General features: G+C 39.3%; 1 protein-coding gene across 5 annotated transcripts in view; it reads right to left on the bottom strand.

The window, feature by feature from the left end:
• lrba (LPS-responsive vesicle trafficking, beach and anchor containing) overlaps nucleotides 1-27,277 on the bottom strand; it is a 232,396-nt gene that overhangs the window by 182,914 nt on the left and 22,205 nt on the right. For all 5 annotated transcript variants that reach the window (XM_081616331.1, XM_081616388.1, XM_081616359.1 and 2 more), the window contains exons 3-21: nucleotides 26,158-26,258; nucleotides 24,877-24,972; nucleotides 23,140-23,261; nucleotides 22,729-22,855; nucleotides 21,626-21,745; nucleotides 20,351-20,497; nucleotides 20,016-20,213; nucleotides 18,698-18,831; nucleotides 17,517-17,625; nucleotides 17,247-17,399; nucleotides 16,216-16,384; nucleotides 15,706-15,785; nucleotides 15,065-15,127; nucleotides 14,599-14,696; nucleotides 14,379-14,471; nucleotides 12,887-12,995; nucleotides 12,604-12,685; nucleotides 8,083-8,206; nucleotides 7,201-7,393 (exon numbers count right to left, since the gene is read on the bottom strand). In XM_081616331.1, the coding sequence (XP_081472457.1) occupies nucleotides 7,201-7,393; nucleotides 8,083-8,206; nucleotides 12,604-12,685; nucleotides 12,887-12,995; nucleotides 14,379-14,471; nucleotides 14,599-14,696; nucleotides 15,065-15,127; nucleotides 15,706-15,785; nucleotides 16,216-16,384; nucleotides 17,247-17,399; nucleotides 17,517-17,625; nucleotides 18,698-18,831; nucleotides 20,016-20,213; nucleotides 20,351-20,497; nucleotides 21,626-21,745; nucleotides 22,729-22,855; nucleotides 23,140-23,261; nucleotides 24,877-24,972; nucleotides 26,158-26,258 (2,318 nt within the window). The remainder of the gene's footprint in view (nucleotides 1-7,200; nucleotides 7,394-8,082; nucleotides 8,207-12,603; nucleotides 12,686-12,886; nucleotides 12,996-14,378; nucleotides 14,472-14,598; nucleotides 14,697-15,064; nucleotides 15,128-15,705; nucleotides 15,786-16,215; nucleotides 16,385-17,246; nucleotides 17,400-17,516; nucleotides 17,626-18,697; nucleotides 18,832-20,015; nucleotides 20,214-20,350; nucleotides 20,498-21,625; nucleotides 21,746-22,728; nucleotides 22,856-23,139; nucleotides 23,262-24,876; nucleotides 24,973-26,157; nucleotides 26,259-27,277) is intronic.

Here is a 27,277-nt window from a genome sequence, read left to right as displayed (position 1 = left end):
TTCCCTGCCTCAAATTTTTGAAAACAGTTTAAACACTTACTCCAAACCAACCCCTGCAATTGTGTACGGGGGCGGCTTGGGAAGGAGTGTTTCTGTTTGGGCATTCAAACAACACACAAACCCACAGAGCATCAATCTCACAACTCCAAAGACTTCAAACTCCCTGAAAGCTTTGAGTTTCTCTCCCCAGCTCCACTTCTTCAGACCATAAGCTTGATTCATCGTTAGGTTCGTCTAAACTGGCTTGCCTACACAGATACCACAACTGTTCCTCGAGTTTACAGGGAATGGTCTGAAAATGAGAAAACATCGAGTTGTAAGGTATGACAATGACTTGTTGATGTCAGAACGACAGACTGCTTGAAGATGATGAAACGAGAAGTCGCTCGAGTGATGAAAAATAACATCCCTGAATGCTCAACATGCCGATCCTTGAAGCAGATTAGCTACAAGCAGCAGGAGACCACACCGGCTGGTGGTTAATTAGACAGCTGAAAACAGGAAACAGAGACTATAGTTTGGATCATAAAACCTGGAAAAACGCAAGTTGGAAAATGATTTCCGGTCCGTTGAATCTCAATCAAATGTGACACTCTGAGCATATCGACAGTAACTAAACAGAAAACAGGGCAGAAACCCAGGCAGCCATTTTGGCTACAAACAGACGTCGTATATGGAGCTTCTGCTCTCCCACTACACCAGTACCACCCCCACATTCATAAAATCCTACAAAAATGGATCATTTGCCAGATTACCTATTCATGAGAAGCTTGATATTTTTCTAAAACACTGCATTGGACACTGTATTCAACACTTCAAACAAATGATTTGACAAAAATGTTTTGTTCATCAACTCTAGACAGTACCGTATACTGGTGCCAGATGTGTGAAAGTTTAAAGACTGTTTGAAATATCTGATAGTTTGAATAAATAAAATGTAATGCATCCAGACAAAAAGGTCTTATTTTTATGTCTCAAATTCACAGGCTAAGAGGAAAATGCTAATTTATCAAAATCTAATTCAGGAGTAAGCCTGTCAAGCAATATAAGAATCAATTAATCGCATGATGAATTAAAATCAGTTCAATAATATCTTTCTGATTAATATTTTTTGATGGTCAATTTTGTTGTCAGAGACATCATAATCCATTTTATATATGGTTTCTGTTGTATGTGGTCTTTATTTGCATTTTATTTATTGTTTTTGGTTGACATGTTTTAGTTTTTATCTTCCAGTTCCAGTGTCAAGTGAAGTGCTTTTTGTAAAATTAAAGTTTATTGGTCACTTTCATCATTATGCCATTGTAAATATATTACATGAAAATGCTCTCAAAACAGGAAATAATTTCTGGGACAATTCATTGTTCAGCAAAATTTGCTTTTGTGACAGGCCTATTTAGGAGGCCTTTTGTTTTTTTTTTAAACAAAATGGATCCAAAAATAATGTGACGTTTTAATGGACTAGGGTGACAGATGGAGGTGCATCTGAACAAATAACACCATAGAAATAGTCAGCAATAGGTCAACGATGACAAATATGTAAAAATAAAGCCAGATTTTTAAGCGTATTCTTAGTCTATGTTGTCAAAAGTCTAACTAATCAAAGTATGACGGTGAACCCAACAGCAGCAGCAAAATAATCTCAAAATCTTTGAATCTCGGTACATCATCCCACCACTGGGACTGTTTGTGGATAACCGCGTCATATTTAAAACTTCTCTCGTAAGCATCTGGCCGAGGCCCATTAACCTCCATCAGTCTTCCTATCATCTGATACGGGTAGACCAGACTGCTAGTCTATACCGACAATGGTCCGCAGTGGCATGTGAGGAAGAACCCGTCCATGTAAGCAGTCATAGATTAGCAGCAGATACTATTAGTTTCTGTCTTTTAGCTGTGCTGAGTGCGTGTCCGGCATCGGCAAATCCTCCCACGCCTAATTTAAGACCCTGCATTAATCACTTGGTTTGGAGCACAGAGTCGAGGATGGGGCTGTGTGTGTCTGCGTGTGTGTACAGGGTTGGTGGGGGGGTAGAAACTAAACCTACTTGGCTGATTTTTCACCTGAGGCTATTTGGACAGAAGAAGGGGAAGAAGAAAAAAAAAAGAGGAAACCGAGAAAAGAACATGAGAACGCTGAAGATGAAAGAAGAAAAAAAGGAAAATAAAGAAAGTGAGTGATTGAGAGAGGAAGAAAGGAAAGAGGGAGAAAGAAGCTGATTATTTGTAATTAATTAGGCGTTATTGTTCTAAATTAGCCCTCTACATGGGCGCTCATTAATCTTCTGTAGTGGGAAGCAGTGACTGGTAATCTATAGCCGTTTTCTGAGTGCCCAGCCTGCTCTAAATGCACCAGTCTTTCCGTCTTTCCGCCCCCCATCCCTGCCTCTTCGTCCCTCTCTCCCAGTGATCACACCAGACGACCTTCCAACCCATTAGTTTGAGCTTAATTTGGCATTCATCATTTTTAGCAATTAAAAGGCTGCATTAAGACTGCACTGCTGCAGACATTATGCAGGAAAGTGGTGAAGCACATAACATCATAGATTAAGGATGCCGTCTGTACATTAGGATGATGTATGCTGGTCTTAAATGGGGCTCTGCAACAGATCCAGTTACCACTAAACAGAGGTAGAGTGTGTGTGTGTGTGTGTGTGTGCGTGTGTGTGTGCGTCTGTGGTTTCTGAAAGAGCATCTAGCTTTACTCAAAAACACAGAAAGTGCCCTGGGTGGCTAAGGATTCAGTGCTGATCTAATCTAATTTCGGTCTCAACGACTCGGCTGGTCTGGCCGTAGCAGGTTATGGAAAAATGTTAGGATAATGTAGAGGCTTTTCTAATTTGACAGCTAACATGGTATTAACTGGGTGCAACAAGCCCAATTCACCCGGTCCCTTAGCGTCTTATGCCAAGATACACTAGGAGATTTTCCTTCAGTGGACAAAGATGATATTTAATGACAATACATAGACAGGAAACATGGCGTCAGTTTTTCTGAGAACAGTAAATAGTTGACACCTCAAAGTATCACAAAAAGTCATAGCATAAAACCACCAAGTTCCCTTTTACTTTATAAAACTTTAAAGAGTAATAAACACTAGGTCTGTCACGATAAACAATAAATCAATTTATCGCATGATAAATTAAAAGAAACTATCGTTTTCATTTGCTTGATTTATTGTTTTTCTCTTTTCCCTCTCTTTTTACCAAAAACTGTACAATAAAAGTCGTCAATCTGGTCTTTTGGGTTCTATTCCTTTTTTTGAAAGATAATTTTGTTTACACAGACTTCATAATCCATTTTATTTGCTGTTTCCGTTTTATTATTTTCTTATTTATTTTGAATATTTCAAATGTCTTCCAGTTCTAGTGTTTAAATGTTCATTAGAATTTAAAGTTTACTGACCTTTTGGAATGTGTTCTTGCATTATAATGTTATTGTTGCTATATTACTATATTGCTATATTATATTACTTAAATGGCCTTAAAATCGTCCAGCAAAATTTGTTATGGTGATAATCAACACAGCACAATGCAGGAGCTGACACTACGCATTTCCATTGAGCAAATTTATTTCCGAAAAAATCTAATTGCACAATTATATAGTCAATGGGAACGCAACAAGAGGTACGCCGTTTTGTGTTTGTAACTTTTTTAACCAGGTATGTGTCATTGAGATTAAAAATACATTTTTCAAAAAAGACCTGTCCAAGAACGGCAGCACTCTGAAGGATCAAAGCTGATCAAGATTAGTCAACTATCTACCATTCTACTTTCATAATCGATCAGTTTTTCTGCTTTGCACCAATTTAAAAGAACATTAAACATTGACTGGAGTTTTGCTAAAACAACATTGCAACATTTCAGGTTATTCCGTCGGAATGAAATTGGTCAATGGCTTAATACAAACAACTGTTCCTGCTTCTGCTCTCTATCTCTTTGGAGTCTGACATATGGACTGAAGCCAGCTGATGGTAGAAGAGTGAAGGGCAGTGGGTCCTTCACACCTCAAAGCTCTCTGTTTTGGCGGGCTCCTTGATTCCCAGACTGCTTCTAGTGCAGAGGGGCACCTTGAAGGGGATGCGTGAGCTGAGAGTGGGAGGGCTGTGGTGTCAGTGGGCCCACCTGCTGGAACATCTGTCTGTTCACACGACACGCATGCAGATGCACTACTTTGCAGATGACTGACAGAAGTATATGCATAAGTGCACACTTGCAAAAGTCATGTCAGCCTAATGGTGTTTTAATCTGAATAGAATTGGAGCTTGTGTAAAAATGTGCATGTGCTGCTTTAGCTTTTTTTTTTTAATTACGCAATTGTTTTTAACTACGAACTGTAATGTTTGATAAAGCCAATGCAGTTTTGATCATCTCATTTATTAGGTTTAAACAAAGCTACGAAAACAACCAAGACTTGTGTCAAAAAGTGATCAACCCTAAACCTCACGGCGGCAAAACCTAGAAAGTCTCATGTGATGTCTGACTAGATTTCAGAGTCCACATCCCTGTCCTCCATGTACAACTGCATTAAAAAATAAATCTAGACAAGAGAAAAATGTCAAATGTCTGTGTTCCATTTTCAATGCCAACAGCATAGTTGGAGTTAAGCTAAGTTCGGCTATAAAGGTTGAATATTCAGAATGTTATGGATTGAAGAACTGACTAAGCTCAGGTAAGTAATTTACACTCATTTCATTTGTTCTGGACGGAGTTTTGAGGCAGGTTAGAAGTTTCATGTTAATAACTTTGTGCATAAGCAGTGGGTTTAGTAGGCCAGACTCTGCAGAGCTTCACCACTGCTATGTTGCTTCTATAGATGGTTTAGCCTACTTCCTGTTGTCAGACAGGTGCTCTTTGGGCCATTTCTTAATTCCACATGGGTAGAAGAGAAACTGAACCAAAAATCCATTTTGGTTAATTCATTATAGTTCATTCACGAATTAATAACTGGGTGGTTCATTTTTCCCCCTGAATAAATTAAGTAATTTGAAAACTGTATTTTGTAATTTTCCTGGTTATTTTAAATTACAACGTATAGATCTGAAACATGAAAGTGTGACAGGAAAGCAAAAACAAACAAAAAATCAGGAAAGAAGTAAAAACTTTTTCACAATAAGCATATTTGGAAATCCTTGCTTCTTCTGCATGTTTGCTGAAGTATAGATATTAAAAATTTAAATCAATACCTATTATAAATATCTTTTGTTATAACTATCTATTGCTAAGTAATTCCATCAGATTCAGGAAGAATTGTTGAATTTCTATTTTACATAAAGCCAACTGGATCATTTCAAATGTTTAGGTTTTACATTTCATTTTAAATATTGTGATGCTATGAAACTATAATCTGAATTGTCTCAGGTTATCTGTCTGAGATTACAATTTGTTGATTTGAAACCTGAAAGTGTGACAGGAAAGCAAAAACAGAAAATAATCTGTAAGGAGGTAAATTTTTTTCACTATAATGTTCTGCACAATTTACATTTATTTGGGAACTATTGTTTCCTTGGACTTTTGCTCAAGGATAGGTATTAAAATCAAAAATCAATACCTGTCATAAATGACATTACTGTAAGTGTAATTATTGCTGAATAATTTTAGATGCAAGAACAATTGTTGCATTTCTCTTTTACATAAAAGCAACTGGATCACTTTAAATGTTTAGGTCTTACATCGAGTCATGCTATGAAATGGTATTTTTACACAAAGCAATGATACAGTGAGTTTCTCGTTCTGGCCAAACTCAGTCTGTATGTGTGCATAAAGTGCAGACATGCATTTCTGCATACATATCTGCACTTGAGCCCAGGCGGCTCCCAGAGGGACGCGTGTATTTATGAGGCCTTGTTCCTCCGATTGTTCTTGCTTTGCAACCATGAATATTCAATGTGCTCAAAGAGAAGGGCTTGCTAGGAACCCAGGAGAGGAGGACAAAAAAAACTGTGGCTGGTAACTCACAATCACCCAAACACAGACACACTGATGCTATCACACACACACAAGCACACACGCGGCCCTGTGGCGGTGGGAGGAGAGAGCAACAGTGACAAACAACTCTGGTGCTACAAAGGTGGCAGCAAATCTATCAAACGGGACAATAAAATTGCAATTGAGTTTCTTTAGGTTTTTTTTTTTTTTTTTTTCATAGCAGATACATGCGTCCTGGTGGCTGCAAATAACGCACTACGGAGGTTCCCGGACACTGCATGTGGGAAAACTCTCCTGGATTTTTCTGAGCAGGAATTAGCTTTAAATCCTTAATTAAAAACACCAACATAAAAAAATTTAAAAATTTTTTTAAAAAAAAATCAGCAAAAACTGTAATTTTTTACTGATGTCAAAAATATCACCACACACTTTTTTTTCATGATCTTTGTATCTTTTTGTTAAACCGAGATACACACCTTCCTTCACGTGGAGGAGTTTGTGTGCCCCCTGTTGGCCAGCAGCGCTCACTGCACACACACACCCACCCCCCACACACCCCCAGGGGGTTACCGACGCCCCCTCATCTCACGAGCACTTCTTTAACTCCACTCTCAATCTGCCAGCTTTAAAAGCCCCCCAGACCACAATCCGACACCGGCCTCAATTATTTCGCTGCCCTGGAACGGAGTTGTGTAACGTGATATCAACAAAGAATTTCTGAGGCACTGTTTTGAATACAACTTTTGGAAATAATAAGTGCCAGGAGTTTATTTTTTATCTGTTCGGCGTGAAAGAAAGAGACTCTTTACATAAATAATAAAAAAAACTTTTTTTTTAAAAAAAGGACCGTAGAGAGGGATCCATTCCGACCGGGTTGTGTTGTAACGAGCTTTTAAACGATAATCAGCGGAAAGCCTCGGTGGTTTTATTCTGATGGGCGAGGGGAGCGAGGCTTCGCTTCCAGTGGGAGTTACCCAGCCAGGCGACGGGGATGATGTCTCTGTGATGAGCTGCATGTGGCACACAGGGACTGACTTATTGCTCTCATTTTCACTGGAGACCAAGTGAGGATGAAGGTTAAAGTTATGCTGATGTGATGACTGTTTAGGTTAACTATATTGCTGCAAGATGTGAGTGTGTGTGTCATGTGCAGTTGAGCTTATATGAAGAGACGCCATCCAAATAGAAAAAAGAAAAAAAAAAAGAAAAAATGGGGGGAGTCTACAAGATACAGTCAACCTTTGTGTGTGTGTGACATAATGAGCACTCTGACCTTGGAGTGTGTGATGGACAGGGTGTCCACCCAGACGCGCCACCCGCCCCACTCGTACTTGATGGCGTGGTAGAGCAGGATGCGGAAAACGGCATAGACCATCTCGGTGATTTTCTGCTCCTCGTTGCTGCGTGGGCTGACAAAGCAGAGGGAGAGCATCCACTCCTGCCACACGGAGCACTGCAGCAGGCTCCTGCAACGACAACGGGCCCCGGACATGAGGGCCAGCCTCCAGTCGGGTGGGGGAGCCCCTCCGCCCGGCCGGAGGCTGGCTGGTTATTATAGTTTTGGGGTTTTTATTGTAGTTTCATTTTAATGTCGTCATGACTTTTCAGTTGTCTAATTCAGTTCGTTTTATTTAGTTTTTGGAGTATTTTAGTTTGTTCTTATTAGTTATTAAATATTGTGTAGTTTTGTTTTGTTTTTATTAGTTACAGTAATAGTTTTAGTTTTCATATTTTGGTTAATTTTTAGGTGCAGAATTCAAAAAGGTGTTGTGATTAAGGAAACCTCAATTGGGTAATAAATACTCAGCAGAACTATTTTCCAAAGAAATAATCTCAATTATTTTGACTGGTGTTTTATCCCAACTTTTGCTGTTGCCATTTTTGCAAACTATTTTATGATTCACGGAGTGACATAATTTGACAACAGCTGATATAAACTGCTTGAGCACGGGAAAAAACTACTTCATATCAGTTTAAGGGAGGATATTGTAGCTATAATTTCAGTACGTTTTAGTTTTATCAACACACAATATAGTTTCTGTTATTGTTTTTTTTCCCCATTAATTCACGTTTTAATTTATTTCAGTTAATGAAAATGTTTTCTCAGTTTCAGTTTTCGTTAGTTGTAGTTTACTATAATAACTTTGTGTCTTACCTGCGGTTCTCTCGGCTGTTATTGAACAGCTTGATCATGTCCGACAGGAAGACCCGGCGGACCTCCATGCTCTCAGGCGACTGGGGGCAGTTCTTCAGCAGAGCAGCGATTACCTTCAGGATCTCTGGGAGAGAAAAGCAACTGTTTTAACAAGCAGATGGGGAAAAAAATCATTTTCTCTTTAATGCAGAAAATGGGAACCACCCATAGAAACCCAAGCATTTATCCTCCGTTAGCCATTTTGAAATAAAGAACACAAAGGTCTTCTCTACAGTGAATCAATACAAAAGTAGTCAGTCACGTTTGAAAGTATATTATTTGGATTTTATGTGAACAAAATGTGGCACATAACTGAAGTGGAATTAAAAAAATTTTATTAAAAAGAAAATTACCAGGGTGAATTTTTCTCCCATCAAATCTAACAAAATTGGTGTCAATCGTTTGTGCAGAGAACCAGAACAAACAAAAACAGCGGCGCGATTTCCGTTTGTGTCAATATCAATTCAGAGATATTAATAATGTTTCCAGAGGTCATCAAAGGTCAACCAGCCAGTGCACATGCAGAAATTTAAACAATATATGAGGTCAATCAACTGTGCCATGTTTGTGCAGCAAACATTTTCACTTGTGCTTTTGTAATTTTTAAGATTTAACTTAAAAAAAGAGAAAAGTTTCCAGAGGTCGCCAGAGGTAAACCTGTGCTACACCAAATTTGTTTGACTTTGTAAATGTGGGAGAGGGCTGGTTGACCTTTGATGACCTCTGGAAACATTTGTCAATATCTTTAAATTGATAGTGGCACAAACAAAAATTTGTGCTGCAAACAATAATTTGTGCTGCACAAACAATTGACATCAATTTCATTTGATTTGAAGGTGGGGGTGGAGGGGGCGGACTTCACTCAGGCATAAAAGTCTGACTGTCTGCACCCCGCTTGATTAAATCTATCAGTTTGGTTGAAGTTATAACTTTCCAAATCCCAGCAATGCATCATTTCACAACATCTCCTGCTCAGATCAGTTGCTTTATGAAGGCCTTGCACTTCCACATCGAGTATTTTCAACATGGATGCATATCAGTCGGTGTTGAACTCATCGGGCCGAACAACCAAACACACCTTCGGTCTCAGCCTCCATAACAGACCGGAGGAAACCGAGAAGCTGGAGCTCCAAAACGGTTGCGGTGCTGCGTGAACAGGCGAGCCGGGTTGCGCGCGCACACACCCACACACACACGCACACACACACACGCACGCACACTCCAGAGAGGCATTGGCTTGGGTTAAACCAAAGAGACTGACTGTTTAGATGAATTATCTAGACAGTGTCAGTGTGCATTTGCCCTCAGCAGAGAGATGCTGGGGCTTGGATTTCACTTGTCTCTTCAGACCTTGGTGCTAGCCAAATCCCCCCACCCGGTCTCCTCCTTCCAGACGCTCGTGTTGTTTCTACGCCTTAGTCACTCAAATTATGAGTCGCTGAACCTTTACCGCCAGAAAATTACCCCAGCATGTATTTGGAATGAGGACAGAGGGGATGGCGTGAGTCCTCCTTTTTTTTTCTCTCGTTTTTTTTTTTTTTTTTTTCCATTTGCTCTTGGTTCTTTCCCCCCCTCCAAAGTTAATTTGAGGGAAATGCTACTTCCTCGGTTTGTTTGATTGGCTCTGACGTTACTAAAGACTGCAATCAGGGGGCCATTTTGGGAGTTTGTCACAGATTAAATCAGGAGAATACAGAGCAAAGAAGAAACAGACCAGCGCTCTGTGCTCTGTAGCATGATTGCACATGTACAAAGGTTTCCATAATTTAAATATATATATATATATGCATATATATCTATGCATAGATATATATGGCCTGTCCAGCATGGCTGAGCAGGAGAGTTTTTAACACAATAAAGACCTGGAAGATAATCAGTGTGCGACTGCAGCGCAGCCTGTCAGATTAAGGCTGGGTGGAAGTAAACCTCGGTTGTGATTACAGTGAGCGCTTACATTTCAAACTGATTAAAGCCGTTTTGAGCGTGTGTGTATAAAATGCACGTGTGGGTGCAGAAGGAACGGGATAAATGAGAGCCGGACCAGTTTCTTTTCTACGCTGGGGAAAAAACTAAAAAAAAAATTTAAAAAGAGAGAGAGAGAGCGCCAGATATTTTTCAACATGTAAAAAAAGTTGAAGCTGATTGAAAACTGGACAAAAGTTTCTGCAAAAAATTAGATTAAAATGCAGATTTTGACTGAAAAAGAAAATGTTACATTTATCACAGATATCCAGTAGTCTATGAGTGTGCATCTATCAGTCAATAACTAAAGTTTATGTTTATTTGGTTAAAGTTGTTGATGCGATTAATAAGCCCGCTACAAGAGTAAATTTTGCTGGACAAGAAATTGTCCCAATAATTAAAATAAATGTCAATATTTTTGTTTTGAAACCATTTTCAAGTGATTATGATAATAATAATAATAATAATAATAATAATGCACATTTGCTCTCTCAAAATTCAGTTTTGCAAACACCACTTAACACTGCAACTGGAAGGTGTTCAACATATCCAAAATAAAACATGAAAACCAAAAACAATAACTAAAACAAAAATAAAGGCTAAAAGTCTGGTTTTATCAGCTTCAATTTTAAAAAAAAATCTATTTTGCTAAAAAGATTAAATTAAATAAATCACAATAAATTTTGCTGGATGATAAATTTCCCCAGTAATTGTGATAAACAATATTGTTTTAAGACTATTTTCAAATAATATATTGACAAAGTTTGCCTTCTCAAAGATTAACAAACTTTAATTTTGTAACTGGAGCTGGAAGATTTTTGAAATGTCCAAAACAAAACAAAAATGGAAATAAAAGCAAAAAACACCTGAAACCATGAATAAAATTAATTATGAAATCTCTCTAAATAATTTCTGCTTCAAAAAATTTTAAATCAATCAGAATGGAATTGAGGTCACGTTAATTTATCATGTGATTAATTGATTAATTGCTTATTCTGACAGGCTTCGTCATCATGTTGGGAAGAAGAAATCCTGTGCTGGTTTCTCTCATTAATATCACATGGAGGTGAGTTTTCAAGCTGGTCCTCGTTGCTTCATTATGTTGAGGTAACTGAAGCTTGATCACTGCTTTTGGTCAATAATGAGATTATTGACCAAAAGCAATAATCTCATTATTGCTTTTGATGAGCAATAATGAGCAATCTCTCAAAAATGTTGAGAAAACATTGTTTTATGATGCACTTATCAATAATTGAGTTTAGCTGATTTATAAAAAGCTGGTTCATAACGAATGACATCTGAAAGCCATTTGCAAAAATAAGCTCATCTGATTTATTGGTTTATAGACAGAAATCTAAAGCAGATCCAATCCGATTAAAAGTCAGTTCCGCATATTTTGGCCAGAGATATAAAATTGTTTATGAAGCAAATAGTGAAAACAATTCAGAGTGATCAAACTACCTCATCCATTTTAGATTACCAGATTAAAAATCTCATCAAGATAAATCAAGTCACTTATAATTATGATATATATAATTACATTTAATCATTTGGAAAAATTTTTGCTGAGCCATTACATTTCTGAGCCATTACATTTTAAAAACATTGATTATATTCTAAAAGAAATGGAGCACTTTTGTTTGGAAACAAATGTTTTTTCCATAATCATCAACATTTTCTCCGTGTTCATCCAGACTTGGAAGAAGCTCAAAGTTCTTAAATGAGGCAAATAGCAAAAAACGTTTAGGAATGGACCAGCAGCATGTTCATAGTCATGTCGTCCTAAAAACAAAAAATATTTTATTAACTATGATAAAGTAAAAACATAATCAACATACAAGCTTGTCGCAATAGATCAATTAATCACATATAAATCAGATGATTTATATGTTTACAGAGACTTTGAAATCCATTGTATTCATGTTTTTGGTTGTGTGCGGTTTTTAATTTCCATTTTATTTATTGTTTTTGCTCATTTTGGTTAATTTTTGGTCATTTAAAATATCTTCTTCCTGTCCAGCGTAAAGTTTTCTTTACTAAATTAAAGTTTATTAATCTTTTGAGAGGGCGAGCTCGCTTTATTATCAGTTTATTACTTAAAAATGGGCTCAAAAGAACAATAGTTTGGTGTGAGAGTTCAATCATTTCTGGAACAATTTATCATCTGATAAAATTTATCGTGACAGGCCTATCTGCATATGATTAAAATGTAAAAAAAAACAAAAAAATAAACGATAATTTGCTAAAACCATTTCACTCCATTCATCACTCCTTTATTTCAAACCAATCCTGCCAGGAAACAACAGAGAACCTCAATAAAACAAGCATGAGTGTGGATGTGTCAGGCAGAGTGTTTGGACCATCCTAATGTTTGGATTAAATCGGGGGTCTAACAGTCACAACACTGTTGGACCCACACACACACACACACACGCACACACACACACACACGTGCACAATCTGAAATTTACAGCACTGGTGTGTTAGTGGAACAGTCCAGCGACAGAGGGAGGAACCTACGTGGGTTGACGATCTTCACGGAGGAGTCGGGGTCTGGATGCTGCTTGTGGATCACCTGGGTGCAGATCTGCTCCGTTAGAATCTAGGAGGGAACACACAGTCAGACGGGGATTCAAGCTGGAAACGTCTGAACGGTGACAGAAACATCCAGCTGGGTTTCATTTGTGACGAGAGTCTGAAGCTTTCCTCATTTACGGCTGAATTTAGCACAAAAGCACAACTATTATAGCTTATTATAGACTTTTTTTTTTTTTTCAAGTCGTGTGAGCCGAGACAGACCGACCTCAAACAGGGTGTTGTAGGTCGTCATGGTGAACGGGTTGGAGTGGAGCATCAGGCGTTCGGTGAGCAGCGAGAAAAGGCCGTGGGTCAGCATAACCTCAGACTTCCTCCTGATCAGGGTGTGGGGGTGAAAACAGGGTCAAAGGTCAACGGAGCAGTGCAGTGCCGTTGTTTGTCCAAAAGTATTTCAAGGACAAAATATGAAACATTTCCAGAGTGATAGAAAAGATATTTAGCTTCAAGCAGCATGCTGCAGAGAGAGTAAAACGTCTCATATTTTAAACTTCATTTTCAGATGATTTTAATGATGAAAAGGATTATTGGCTTTAATCAAACTAGTACATTGTGAATGGTGGTTCTGATGCATAATAATGGAACTTGGCAAAACATAATGTTTAGTGGTTTCCTCGGTTGCCGACTGCGTGGTGTCTTCTATGATTTTGTGCTTTTATGATGTAAAGATCTTTGAACTGCCCTGTTGCTGAAATGTGCAACACAAATATACTTGATTGATTGCATGATCTGAATCCAGACAGTGTTCCGACTAAAACACGAGAAGGAAAAGCCGTGGAGGATCAGCCGTCGCCTGGGAAACAGATTATCAAGACGTCCTTTAGGTTTGGAGTTTTACTATTTAACGTCATTTATCCTAAAATCTTCCATGTTATCCCAAGCTGATTTAATCCTCAGACTGAATGCTTTCTTTGATTAACTACAATTCATTTTAAATTATTGCTTTATTCATACATTGTTTAATTGCTCTGAATAAATAAGCTTTATTCCATTTGAATCTAACGTAGATTTTAGTTTGACTTTACTTCTGTCCTTGTTTTCTTATTCTTGGTTGGAGTTTGATCGTCCTTACAAACGTTTCATACCGTCTCACGTTTCCTCTGTTTTTCCCTCCATCAGCCTCATTTGGTTCATGGTCTTCAATGTTTTCCTCATGTTGCCGTGATATTACCTCAAACTGCTTCTCAACATCACCAGATGCTAAATGCTGGTTTAGAGGTAAGAGTAACAAACTATCAAAATGCAGACTGCTGTTTTAGTCAATATATTTATGTTATTTTAAATAGTTTTATGATTTGTTTTTAATGAGCATGCTACAATAACTTTCTGATTTCTTTATCTAAAAATGTGATAAATCTTCCATTAGCACCACAAGGACCCTCTACCAGTTTTTCCCTCAGTGTGTTACAAACCTGGTGGGCCACCAGGCTTTACTTATTTCCCCATCATAAGTAATGCTGAGCACTCCAACCACCAGACTTAGCAAGTTTTCTGGAGGAAATCTTGCTCCATTACTAAACTAAATGGATTATCTGTAGAGATCATGATGAGCACAACATTTTCTGTAGAGTCTACTTAGACTGGAGCGATTTGGAGAAAAACAGAGGAGGAAGCATAGAGAAGGAAACACTTAAGAGATGGGGAAACACTGAAGAGGAAACGGTGAGGAGAGGAGGACATGCTGAGGAGGAAACACTTACTTTGCTGATAAGCTCTTCAGAAAGTAGCCCATGACCTTCAGGGCCTGGACTCTTATGCCTTCATTTTTGGAGGCCAGCAGCTTATAGATAACCCTGTGGGTACATTTTAAATTACATGTCAAATAAATAATAACAAGCCAAGTCTCACAGTAGCTTAAGCACATATCTAAAATACATACACCATATAATAACCACTAAAAAAAAAAAAAAGAGTAATCACCGGATTCCGTTTCTCTGGTCGAAGGCTTGGACCATGGTGCCGGGGTGTTCAGACATCAGAGCCACCAACAACTGCAGCACATCCATCAGGTTTTCATCCTGAGGAACAGAGAGGAACCAGGTTGAAGCTGAATCTATCTGCAGCTATTTAAGATCAGCTGCCTGATCACTCACCGATACCTGCAATCACACCTGCAGTAGCAGCAAAACGTTCAACAACAGAGTTGATTCATTGAAGTTGTTTTTTGAACAGTATTTTATTCCTCCAATACATCAAGCTGAGCATCTTTCTAATCTTTATTTTACTTTTTTTTAACCTAACGTGAAACAAATCCAGATACGATATGAAAACAAGCAGGTTTTAAATATTAAAATTGAGTAAGAGAGCCTGGAGTCGCAGTAAACGTCTGCTGCAGGCTGCGGCAGTGTCATGTCGCCATCTGGTGGTCAAGTCTTTGTCTGCTCACCTCGTGCATGGTAAGGAGGTAGTTGAGGATGCTCTGCAACTCGTCTTCCTTCACTCCATGATCCTGAAACAAATCCACACCTGAGTTATACCCAACCTGCCAGTCACCAGCAGAAAACTGTTTAATGGTTGTGTTTGTAAACTTTGTCCTAACTTTTTAGGACAGTTTCCAAGATATACAATTCTAATTTCAAGAACCAGTATATGGGGTTTTCTTATCCTGCTCTTTCTAAAACTCCCCCTTTAGGAAATCATCACAACATGGCTCCTTTAGCAACGTTTTTACCAGCATTTCACTGAGAAGTAGTTCCTATTATCAGCTCAGCAGATGCTCAGTTCCACCAGGTGTTTGCTAATTGCTGCTGGCTAGTCTGAAGGAGCTGAGTGGAGGACTGCTGCTCTGTGAGGCTTGGACGCTCAGCAATTGAAGCTCTGAGGAGGAACTAGCAAATCTAGCCAGGCCTCAACTGAATGGTTACCATGGAGATTAAAGGATTTCTCAAACGTTCATAAAAAAAAAAAAAAAATCAAGGAAACTCCAGGTATGTTTTTCATGAAGCAACACCTTCAGAAAATGATGTAAAGCTGAAAAAAATCAAATTTATATGATTATATTATGCTGCCCCGTTAAAATGAGCTTACCTTCATAATGAGCTGCTTGATGAAGAGCAGCAGAAAGGCTCGCAGAGAGAGCATCTCCTTCTGATTGGGCCGCGGACCGTCTGAAAACACACACACCATCAACTGGGTCTGTTCCTCTGAATGCCTGCTTTTCACTGCGACAGGAAAATGTGTTGACATGCCACAGCTCCTTAATGAGAATAAAAATAACCTGAAATATGTTCGTATTAACAAATCTTTATATTTTTTTGTCACCCCCAAGACATTTAGCCTCTCTGTGAATCAGCCTGAAAGCAACTGAGAAACTTCTGCATTAGTAGTAATAGTTCAATGAGTAAAATGACTAAAGAAATGTTCTGTGCAATAATATGAGAAGCTGAGGTGATATGGAACTTTATTTCTGCTTATTGCGCCTAAATGAGATTCTACAAACTGTCAGAGCGTTTTCTCCTGTTTTAACAATGACCGTCAAATTAAAAGCGAACGCAGGAAAACAATGAAGAAGAAGGAAAGAACAGGAAGTGGTCTTACCGGCGCCTTTGGGTACGACTCCGCTGCGGTCATGGGGGTTGACGACCCAATAGAAGTACTTCAGGGTGTGCATGACCTGCAGCACGGTGCCCACCCTGCGGACGGCGTTATAAATGGTCACCGTGCTGATGAACTCTGTCGCCAGGTAGGTGTAGAGCATCAGCTGCACCTGCACAGACCAGGAAACATGTATTTCATCATCAACTTTATTTATAAGGCACTTTAACGGCAGCCGCAGCTGAAACAAAGGGCTGAACGTCGGTAAGAAATAAATAAAAGTATAAAAAAGTGTTGAAGCTAAGCACACGATAATGAATGAAAAACTCGATTCAAAGCGCAATAAAACTACGCAGATGAACAGATAAAATCAACACCAGTAAAGATTAAGTCAAATCAAGTCTCAGTTGGGTTGAAGGCCAGTGAGTAAAATTAATATTTCAGACAGGATTTAAAAACGGACGGTGGTTCAGCACACGGGCAGGGCTGATCTGTGAGGCGGACGCTCGAAAACTGCAGCTCAGAGGAGGAGCTGCATCCTCAAAGGCGGGGCTAGGCCCACCTAGCCCCGCTGAATGAACAGCTGAATGGTTCCCATGGGAGATTAAAGAATTTCTCAAACATACATGAAAGAATCAAAGTAACGCTCCAGGTATGTTTTTAATGAGAGAATGACATTATAACATGATGTCAAGCTCAAAAACGTTTTACATAATAAGACATCTTTAAATAAATGATAATGAATACAACATAGGTTCTACTTTATGCTGGTCTAAAAAATAAAAGTCTGTTTGTGGATACAAGTTATGATTTTCTAATTTCTCAATAATCCTTCTTTCAGGAGCCTCTGCATGTTTCCCCAAAAGATGTTTTGGCCTGTACTAACAAATATGAAAGTTATAAAAGAAGAAAAACTTTGAGCTCTGAGCTCTACACTCATGAGCTTGGTGTACTTCAGAGACTAGTCCATCTCCAGAGTTGACTCAGCTCTGTAAAAGCAGGAGCTGTGGAGTTTATGGGTGTGGTTGTGTTACCTTGGCCGGGGCGTGGATCCAGATGGCTGGGTTGAACAGAATGTGATCGCACAGCTGCTTGAGCAAGTAGATGCCGTTCTGCAGGTTGCTGAGGTATCTGGAGAAGGCCAGGACAATGTCCAGGACAGGCCGTGTTACATGCACCTTGGAGGACTGCAGCACAGAGATGGAGGAAAACATGGTAACTGGGCTTCAACTGCATCTTCTTACAAAGGTTAGGCTAAACGGGAAAACATCATCCGGACAGGGCCGGACGTTTAGAGAGGTCACCTTCTCCAGCGTGTAGCCGATGACGAGGAAGCCCTTGCAGGCCAAAACCTGCTCCTGCATAGCCACGGAGTTCTTCAAGAGCTCCATCATGAAGGATAGCAGCGTGCAGCTACTCGCCAACACACACAGACACAGAGACAGACAGCAGCTTAGGTAGAGACAATAATCTGTGAGTTGATGGGAAAACTCAGATTATCATGAGCTTTCCCACAAATCTTATGGGACTTGAAGGCAGGCTGGACTGGAGTGTGGTGAAGACAGATTTCAGACAAACACTGACCAACATATTTGATGTGTATTGATGACTTTGGTGATGGCACTCATCAAAATATAATGTTAGATACCGGGTTACCAATTGCTAACTGTATGGTGCTTTTTATGACTTTGCATTTTTGTTTTTATAATGCAAAGCATTTTGAACAGCCTGGTTGCTAAAATGTGCTACACAAACAAACTTGATCAATTGACAGACTGGAGATGCACAGATCAGATATAAATATCTGAATCGGTCCAGATATGGAAAAAAATTCTAGTTCGGATATCGGTGCCCAATCTATAGTTCTATGTTTTGTGCTCTTAGCAATGCTTTATTATTTTTATTTTACATCATATCTAGAATTCCTAATTGCCTTTTCTGAACCATTTCAAAGAGGGTTTGTTACCATTTATTGTTTACACATTACACCAAGGTCATCAACCTTTTGTTTTTGTCACTTTCAGATTCTTTATTATTCATTTCACATTGGCTGTTCCACTCCTAATTGCATTGACTGAACAAATTAAAGTTGTGTTGCTTTCACATCTTTGAAGCTGTACTGGTGCAGAGTTAGCAAATAAATTTGTAAGTCAGTACATTTATGTCTGTGTGTAAAAAAAAAAAAAAAAATCTGTATTTTTAGTAAGTTCCGCTCTGTTTTTCAGTACCGTGTCAGCCGACAATAAACTTCAGATATCGGAAGTGAAAAAAGTGGATTGGTGCATCCCTACTCAAGACCAAACTATAAAAACTGCTAGAAAGATTCATTTCTCAGTCAGAAGGTTGTAGTAAAACCAGTTCTTTCTCTGAAGAGAGAATGTAATGACATGCAAAACCGAATCAAACAACTAATTAACTCTCAATCTGCTCATAAAGCTGTTTAGCTGAGCAAACTGAGAGGAGACGCAGGTTGTGAGGTTTTTACCAGACAGATGTGTCGGGCTCCTGACTGCAGGGCTGCCAATAATCCAGCTGTGCAAACAGAGGGAAGAGGACCTGGACGCCACCGATGGAGTGGATGCCACTCTGTACTGAGTGAGTCACCACAGCCTTCACGTCCTACAACACAAACAACATAGCATTACGAGACATTTTTTTTTTTTTTGCATTCATGTGAAAGTCATAAATTACAATGCTGACGGCAGTAGGGTTGAGGTTAGAGTCGCGTTTCATTCCTCAAAAAAAAAAAAAAATCAAAACAATAAATTCTGATCAACAAATCCTCCAGTTTCCCTTGATCAATTCCCATGAAAATATTTTTTTTTTTCTCCAATATAACAAGCACCATAAAACTGAAGACCCAGTGCATATTATTTTCCTTTTAGGGTCAACGTTTAGTACGTTTAACTGGACAAAACAATCTTTGAAATCAGACATCAAAGTAAACCAGAAATCGCAAGTGGCTGTTAAAACCTTGATCTCTGCATCTCCACTTTTCATTTTATTATGAAGTAGCATTACTATTGAGTAACATTTCTGGCTATTCTACCCACCATGAGTAACTTCACTGATTGAAAAACAAGTTTGTTTTAACCAAATATTCACTACACACAGAGCTGCAGTTTTTAAAGCAAATATTGTGAGTTTATTATTGACAGAAACTGATTTGGAATAATTTCTTTTACCTAATTATGTCATTTTGTAATTATGTTTTTATATGAATTACTTTCATACTGGTACTTAAAATACCAAAATTTCAACAAAATATAAATTTCCAGTTTATATATTGATGATGTAAATATTAAATGACGGACAGCTTATTCAGTTACTCAGTCCTCAAGTTGCCTTTTAAAAAAAAAAAAAACATTTTTATTCTTAGTTGAATAATTTGTTGGATAGCTACCTTTTACTTTTACTTTAGTAAAAATATACTTACGTAGTGCTACTCTTGCTTGTGTACAGTGTTTTGGGTTCTCTACCCAGCTCTGTATGCAACCAGTCCACAACTAATCTGGATACTTAAATATTTAAACACATTTGTTATTGGCTAAAAATGAATTGTCGTCATTATGGTTGTCCATCCTGACAGAACTTGTGCTGAAAAACGTTCCCCATCTCCACAAAACTGAATAAATGGGTCATAAATTCATTCATATTTTACTCAGAGCGTGTGTGTGGGTGTGTGAATACTGGGTGTGTGTGTGTGTTGAATGAAACCATATGAACAGGTTCTAACAGCTTCGATTTCAACAATGGGCCTTCTTGTGATTCCAACCCCAGCTGAATAGGGAGTGTTTGGTCACCTGCAGCATGAGAGCGTGTGGAGAGTGGACAAAGATGGAGGCGTTGTCCTTCGGGGAGGACTCCAGGCAGAGCTGGGCGTCTGTGGCACAGGGGTTGTAGGTGAAGGCGATGCTGGAGGCCAGTTTGCCGTCGTACAGCAGCGTCTTATGATGCTCCGCAAACAGCAGGTCGCTCTCCGCCCGGTGCTTGAACGTTCCCTGCATGACAGGAAAGAAGAAAAAAATGAGGGAAATGCGTCGGATGAGGGGAGATTCGGTTCCAACGGGTCTTTTCCACGAGTCTCTTTCATCTCCTCATATTCAGTCGTATTCTGCAGTTATCAGTGCATGCGAACCTGGTAGCCGGGGCCCAGCTGATAGATGGCCAGGATCTGAGCGGCACTGAGAGCTTCTGCAAACAGGTAAACGGCGCCCATCTGTCCACAGAAGACACGGTTCACGTCGGCCGTCTCGGATGATCCGAGGAAGCACTTGTCAAACGTCTGCGGGGGGGAAATGGGGAAACGAGCAGAGGGAGGGAGGGAGAAGGTAAAGGGTTAAACAAGCAGATCCCTGCTGGCTGATCTGACTCTGATCATCAGTGAACCAACAGCAGGAGGGCTGAGAATAATCAGGCCTGACTCAACATGGAGCCTAATGTCCAACACAGGGTCAGAACAGTTTGGGGTTTTTCATTATAGTTTAGTTTCATTTCGTTGTGACTTCTTGTTTAATTCAGTTAGTTTTATTGGTAACACTTCATTTGAAGGGGTGTGCATAAGACTGACATAACACTGTCATAAACATGGCATGACACTGTTGTGAACATGAATGTTTATGAATGTTTATGGCTGTTGTCATGAAGTGTCATTCGGTAAATAACGACAATTTTAAGGCAAATTTGAACTATGTCACTTTTAATGCAAACTTGCATTAAAAGTGACATAGTTCAAGTTATAGTTTTTCCCCATTAATTAATGTTATTTTTTTCTATTAAAAATGTTTTCTCAATTTCAGTTTTCATTATTTCGTTACTTTTACTTCACTATAATCGGTGAAATATGATTATAGTGAAATTGCTTCATCGCTTGGATTTGTTGCAACAAATCGCTCCGTACTGTGGGGAAATTTAACCCTCTCAATTTGTGTTGATCAGTGAATAGGAAAGGGATGGAGGAGGAAATCTTTTTTTTGTTTAAATGATGAAACATAAAGAGCAGGTTTCCTCTTTTGGTCCCTGAAAGCACAGAAAGACTCAAATGTATCAGAGTAAAACAAATGCATCGTTTTTCTAGTTTTATGTATCAAATCTGAACTCTTTAAAAGAAGAGTTCAGATTTTTTAAAGAGTTAATTAATGGTCATTAATTTAATGACCATTAAATTAATGACCATTTAATTTAATGGTCATTAAATTAAAGACCATTTAATTTAATGGTCTTTAAATTAAAACCCATCAAACTCTGGAACCGTTTGACTATCCAAACATCAAACAATTCAAACTTCTTTGTAAGGAAATAGTCCACACTAAATACGAGATATGATGTTGATATTTTATTTTGCTGTTCTTCTAACTTTATTAGCATCAATATCATCATTATTGTTGTGGTTAAAGCCATTAGATCCACTTACGTCGCTGGTGTTGACAAACCAGGCGATGTCTCCGTAGGAGGCCAGCTCTCCGTTCACAAAGCAGCTGATTTCACTGTTCTTCCACCGATTGTAGACGTGAACCAGAGTCACCATGTACCACTGCAGCAACGACAACACATCACACCTCAGCCCACATTCTGACCACAGCGGACGAGCAGACAGCTCTAGTTCATTAACCCATTTCCATCAGAACTCGTTTCCCTCAAGGTATCGCCTCACCTACTTTACTTATTTCTCATCTTCTTGCAGTTGTTCAACCACTGAGGTAATGCCATGGACATTTTATAGATGTAGTCCGAGTTAACTAAGGTTAGCTTTGTGGATTATTCCTTATTTCTGCTTTTCCTCACACACATTCTGCTCTACGGATGTCTGTGCAGGAGGGAGCAGCATTCATTCAAATAATCCTACATCAGTTCTTCTGTTTCTTTTTGTGTCTCTACTGGAGGTTTCTTCCTGTCAAAGGGGAGTTTTTCCTCCCCACTGTTGCTTTGTTAATGCTTGGTATGAGGGATTGCTGTAAAGTCAACAACAAGGCAAGCAATCGTCGCCCCCTGCTGGTCCAGGAGGACTGAGTTCTGCAAGTCAATGACTCAATGCTCTGCTGGGTTTCCCAAGACAGAAACTTCATAAACTACTTTCAATAATTAGTAGAGCTCAATGCAATGTTTGACAACTAGGATTGCTTAGAAGGTATGTGACATCGAATTGAAATTACTTGTTTTGTAAAGTGGATCAGGACTATGTATTGTGAATGGGCGATATAGAAAATGAATTGAATTGCAGTTTTCATGCAATGTGGAAGCAGTCTGGTAATTCCATTCATTTCAGCTGGATAATCTGACAGGAAGTGAAGTCATACATTTTTTATGAAGTTCAAGAGGATTTGTCAAAACAACTGTGGATGACAGATGGGCCTTTGATTTGTTTTGTTTTTTTTTCATTCTTATTTCCAATGGTCTTGTCAGTTTTATAAAATACGAACAATCTTTAAGTTCAGTTCCATAATTGTCCTGAATGTCTCAAAGTGGTGCACCGTAGTCATGCAGATGACAGACTGATCAGTGGGATTCCTCCCGTACCTTTTGTGGTTTGAAGTCGTACTTCACGCAGTGCTGGAAGCCTTTGCCCTTTGACTTCAATGAGGTCACTATCAAACAGCCGCCCACAAAATGTGCGGAGTAGCCCATGCCTTTGCTGGTGCGGAAGCTGCAACGAGATGAACGGGAAACACGCGTAATGTTAGGCGGGGCGCTCAGGCACACCTGAGTAATAATCCTGCCGCCTAATCAGCACTTTGATGTGGCTGTGAAGTGAGCCGCATCAGCTCTGCTAAGGAGAAATGCTCACTCACATTAGCTGCAATTCCATTGCACAAATTGAAATTACAAAAATAGATTTAACGGAAACGTGACAAATTTATTTTTAAAAACTCATGTTTACATCAGCCAGTTTTACTCAGTGCTGTAGGAGAGGGAGTCACCATCACCTACCAGTATAGATAAGGCTTGTCTTTATCCACGTTGATGTTGTTTAGTGGATCCATTCGGATCCACGTGTGGAACGTAAATCCATTCTGATACGGCCATCTTGCAATGGGGGGTAGAGCTATAGCCTGGTGGAATCAAATTATCAATACATGTAAAAACAGCAGGAGACAAAAAAAACAATAAATAAAAAACAAACATGATCAAATCCCTCTAGTTATAGTTCAAGTATGGCCGCCACATGTACCTCAAACCAAGAGCAGAAAAGAGTATCAGTGTTTGCTAACAGTGCAGGTCATAAGTTTACATACAGTCAGGGTTAAAGTTGATGTTTTGGGAAAACGCATGTTTCAAAAATTCTCCAAAACCTGGATTAGTTTTTAGTTGTTTGCTTAAAGCTGCAGTATGTGGCTTTATAAAAACTATATTTTTACATGTTTGTTGAAACCATCACCATGTTATGACGATATGCGTCAGTCAGATGATCTGTAGGGGGGAAAAAAAATCTAAAAATAGTCTCTGTCCCAGTGCTAACTACAAACAACCGATCAGAGCCAGGAGGCGGGTCTTAGAGTTGTCAATCATTCCCTCTCTGCTAGCAGAACCTTCCCTTCCTGGTAGCAGAACCTGTCATGAATGCTAAGGCTAGTTGGCATGGCCACCGATAACGGTGGATAAACAATTAACTTTTAACAGTAAGTCGTTTCTCTGCCACACACTTAGCAGCCAGTACATTAGGTTGACAGACAGCGCTAAGACTCTCCTGGCTCTGATTGGCTGTTTTTGGTAGGGAGCGGTGAATTTTTTCAGACGGCGATAGAAGCACAGGGAGGGTGTGGCAGAGGTCGATACTTTCACAGATTGTTTTATATTATCTGTGTTTCATATTTTCATCACAACATGGTGACGGTTTTAACAAATATCTAAAAATATATTTTTTATAAGTTACATACTGCAGCTTTAAAGGACCAGCACAGGAAGTCCTCATGACTCACTGCTGACCAAACTAACCAGAACCCACAACACAAGTCGGCCTTATCCACTCAGAAACCAATCAGCGACGACCACAGAAAAAACGTTTTAAAGGCCAAACTAGATGGAGAATTGAGAAACTGGTTTCTACTTCCTTCCTGGCACAATACTTTTATTCATATTGAACAGTTCCACACAGATAAAACCTCATATCTGATCGACTTGATCTCTCTAAAAACATGTAAAACAGTTTTTCAGTCATTAAATGTCTAAAGCAGGTCAGATAAACACATCGAGTTAGACGACAGATTTCAGAGTCTGAAAGATATGTTTTTAAACTCTTCCAACTGGGAGCCGTTTTCATAATTAAGCTCTGGAAAAGAACGAGGCAGGAAGCAACTCCAAGAGAGCAAAGCCCCACACTAATGGAAATGTTTAGGTAAGAAATATTCAGGACTGTTCAAACTCCACAGACAATCAGAGATGAGATGTGACTCATGCGGCCATCGTCAGACAGACTGTTTAGTAACCAACATTGCTACATAAAACCAGGCTTACAACATTTCATGTAGAATAAAGCTTCTCTTTAGTAATGCATCTGTGGTAATGCATCAATTGGAGAAGAATTTAAATTAATTGAAGAATCGAAATGAAACGGATTCAAAGAGGTTTTAGGTGGTGACAGAGAAGAACCTCAAGTCCAACAATGAATAAAAACGTTAAATTCCTGCTATAGACCCTTTTCATCATCTGTGTGTGGAGCGTACTTACAGCTGCATTCTTCCCAGGGAAGCTGAAGAAGGAGTCTGGACCGTTCCTGTGAGCCATGTACTTCAGCACCGACAGAAGCTTCACGGCGTGACGCGGCTGAGGACAGAAACTGGCCTGTGAGTTACTATCCCTGTCACAAGAAAACTAGACGCAACATCAGCACAGCCACATGGTTGTCCTGGAAACCAGTATGCGTAGCAACTGGGTTTGGTTTTGTGGATAAAAATACTGATGTTTACATTCAACTAATTTTAATTATTGTTTTTAAACAGTAATATAAGCTTATATTTGCACCAGCAAAGTTGATAATTGAGGCAAATTAACTTACTCAGCTCCTACAGAGTAGCCAGCAGCAGCAATTAGCAAACACATGGTGGACCTGTGAGTCTGCTGAGCTCATTGTAGAAACTACTTTTCAGTGCAATGTTCCTAGAAATGTTTGGAAACGGCATCATGGAGGAGCATTGTTGTGATGACTTCCAGAAGGCAGAGCATCAGAAAGAGAATGAGCTCCTTAAAGCGACACAGGCCCAATTTCAAGGCGTTAAACTAAGAAGTCAAATTTCTTCTAAGTCACATTTGATACATACAACATTTTTATAACAGCTGAAGCTAACAGTTACTAAAATGTGTCAAGAAATTACATAATACTGAAATAATTTTCCAGAACAACTAATATCCAACAGTCTGCTTAAAACTTTAGTACATATCTAAAAGAATATACCACAACATTTGTTATTATTAATTTCTAATTAGCTCCACAATTTATTCTGAATAAAATAATATCAAAAAGTTGCTCCTAATTTGTTTTATATAAACTAAATTATTTCCATAAAAAGTTAATAGTGTAGCATCATTACAGGCCTCAAGAAAATAGAAGACAACTCCACAACTTTTGCATTTTATCATAAATGTCCCTCTCAATAAGGCCCAAACATACGATCCAGACACTCATGCATTGCTGTTGTTAGAAAGTGGCTTTGAGCCTGCTGAAGATTAGAACTGATCAAATCAATCATCTGAACTCAGACTGGCGTAAGTCAGAAACCCATTTAGATTGCAGTCATTTTTGCTGAGTTTCTGTAAGATCCTGTAATTTATGCAGGAAAAGATTTTGCCTAAAAACAAAGCTACTGTACCTGCTCTGGTTTCCCAACATAACTACAACAAAAGGGTTTGTATGGAAGAAAATGGACAATCTAACATAAATAAGGTGATAAGATTTTATAGAACATCGTTTAAACATTTCGAGCACATCACCACATTAGGACTCTGACTCACCCACTGGCCCTGCTCCCCTTGCAGCTTACTGAAGAAAAGCTTGAGCTCCTTTACTGTGATGCTGTAGCTGGCGAGCACACCCAACATGTCCACCAGCAAGTCTGCAACACACACACACGCACACACACACACACACACACACACACACACACACACACACACACACACACACACACACACACACACACACACACACACACACACACACACACACACACAAGGCAGAGGATGGTGTTTACAGCTGGAAATGAACAGGGATTAGACCTGGCCTGATGAAAACACAGAAACTGATGAGACACAAACTACTATTCAGGAGTTTTGGAATTAGTTTTACCTTAAATTGGTTAAAATAGAAACGTGAGTGGTTGATGGTTAACTATGCTTTAAGGAAACTTCATTTCTCATCAGCCTTGCTTGATGTGACTCAGCCACTGGAGGACAGAGCTGCTCATGCTGGACAGAGGTCACTGACCACAAAATGGACTCCCTCTGGATCTGCAGATGTGCAAAATGCTGCTCTGACACTTGAGACAGAGACTGTACACTGTAACTCAGTCAGCACTGCACCATCAATCAATACGTGCAGCACTGGAGGGTGAGGTCACGAGGTCACAAACTGGGGGGAAAAATAAGTCGTGAAGTTTGTTAGAGAATTCCACAAATCTTACTGCGCTGACTCCTCAGTGGGAGGTTGTGTCTTTAGCTGCTTCAGGTGAAATATGCATCTCAGCTGCAGCACGCTTCTAGCAGAGGAGCTGGGGAATTATTGACTCGATAAATACAATCCTGCAGCACTATCCGGACAGGGAAGTGCTTCCCTGGCCACAAATGAGCTGTCTTTAGAGTGGTGGACTTTAAACTCCAACCAGTCAGCCTGGTTCTGGATTTTATTGAGCCAGTGTTCTGCAGGTGTCCATCTGGGTCACTGGTCACAACGCTGGAGGGCAAAAAGACGATTCTTTGACTCGTCATTTATAACCGCGCTGCCAGTAGAGCTATTCTGTTAGCAAAATGAAACCTGGAGATGGAGGTATTACTAATTTAGTGCAGTGTGCCACAGGAAAGAGAAAAATAATGCAGAAAAACCTTTGAAGAACGATTCAAAACCACTCACTTTTTT

The sequence above is a fragment of the Poecilia reticulata genome, chromosome 1 (assembly GCF_904066995.2).
Source record: "Poecilia reticulata chromosome 1, P_reticulata-male-v2, whole genome shotgun sequence".
Lineage (NCBI taxonomy): Eukaryota > Metazoa > Chordata > Actinopteri > Cyprinodontiformes > Poeciliidae > Poecilia > Poecilia reticulata.
Note: the sequence above shows the minus strand (reverse complement) of the source record. Positions and strands in the feature narration are given on the sequence as shown.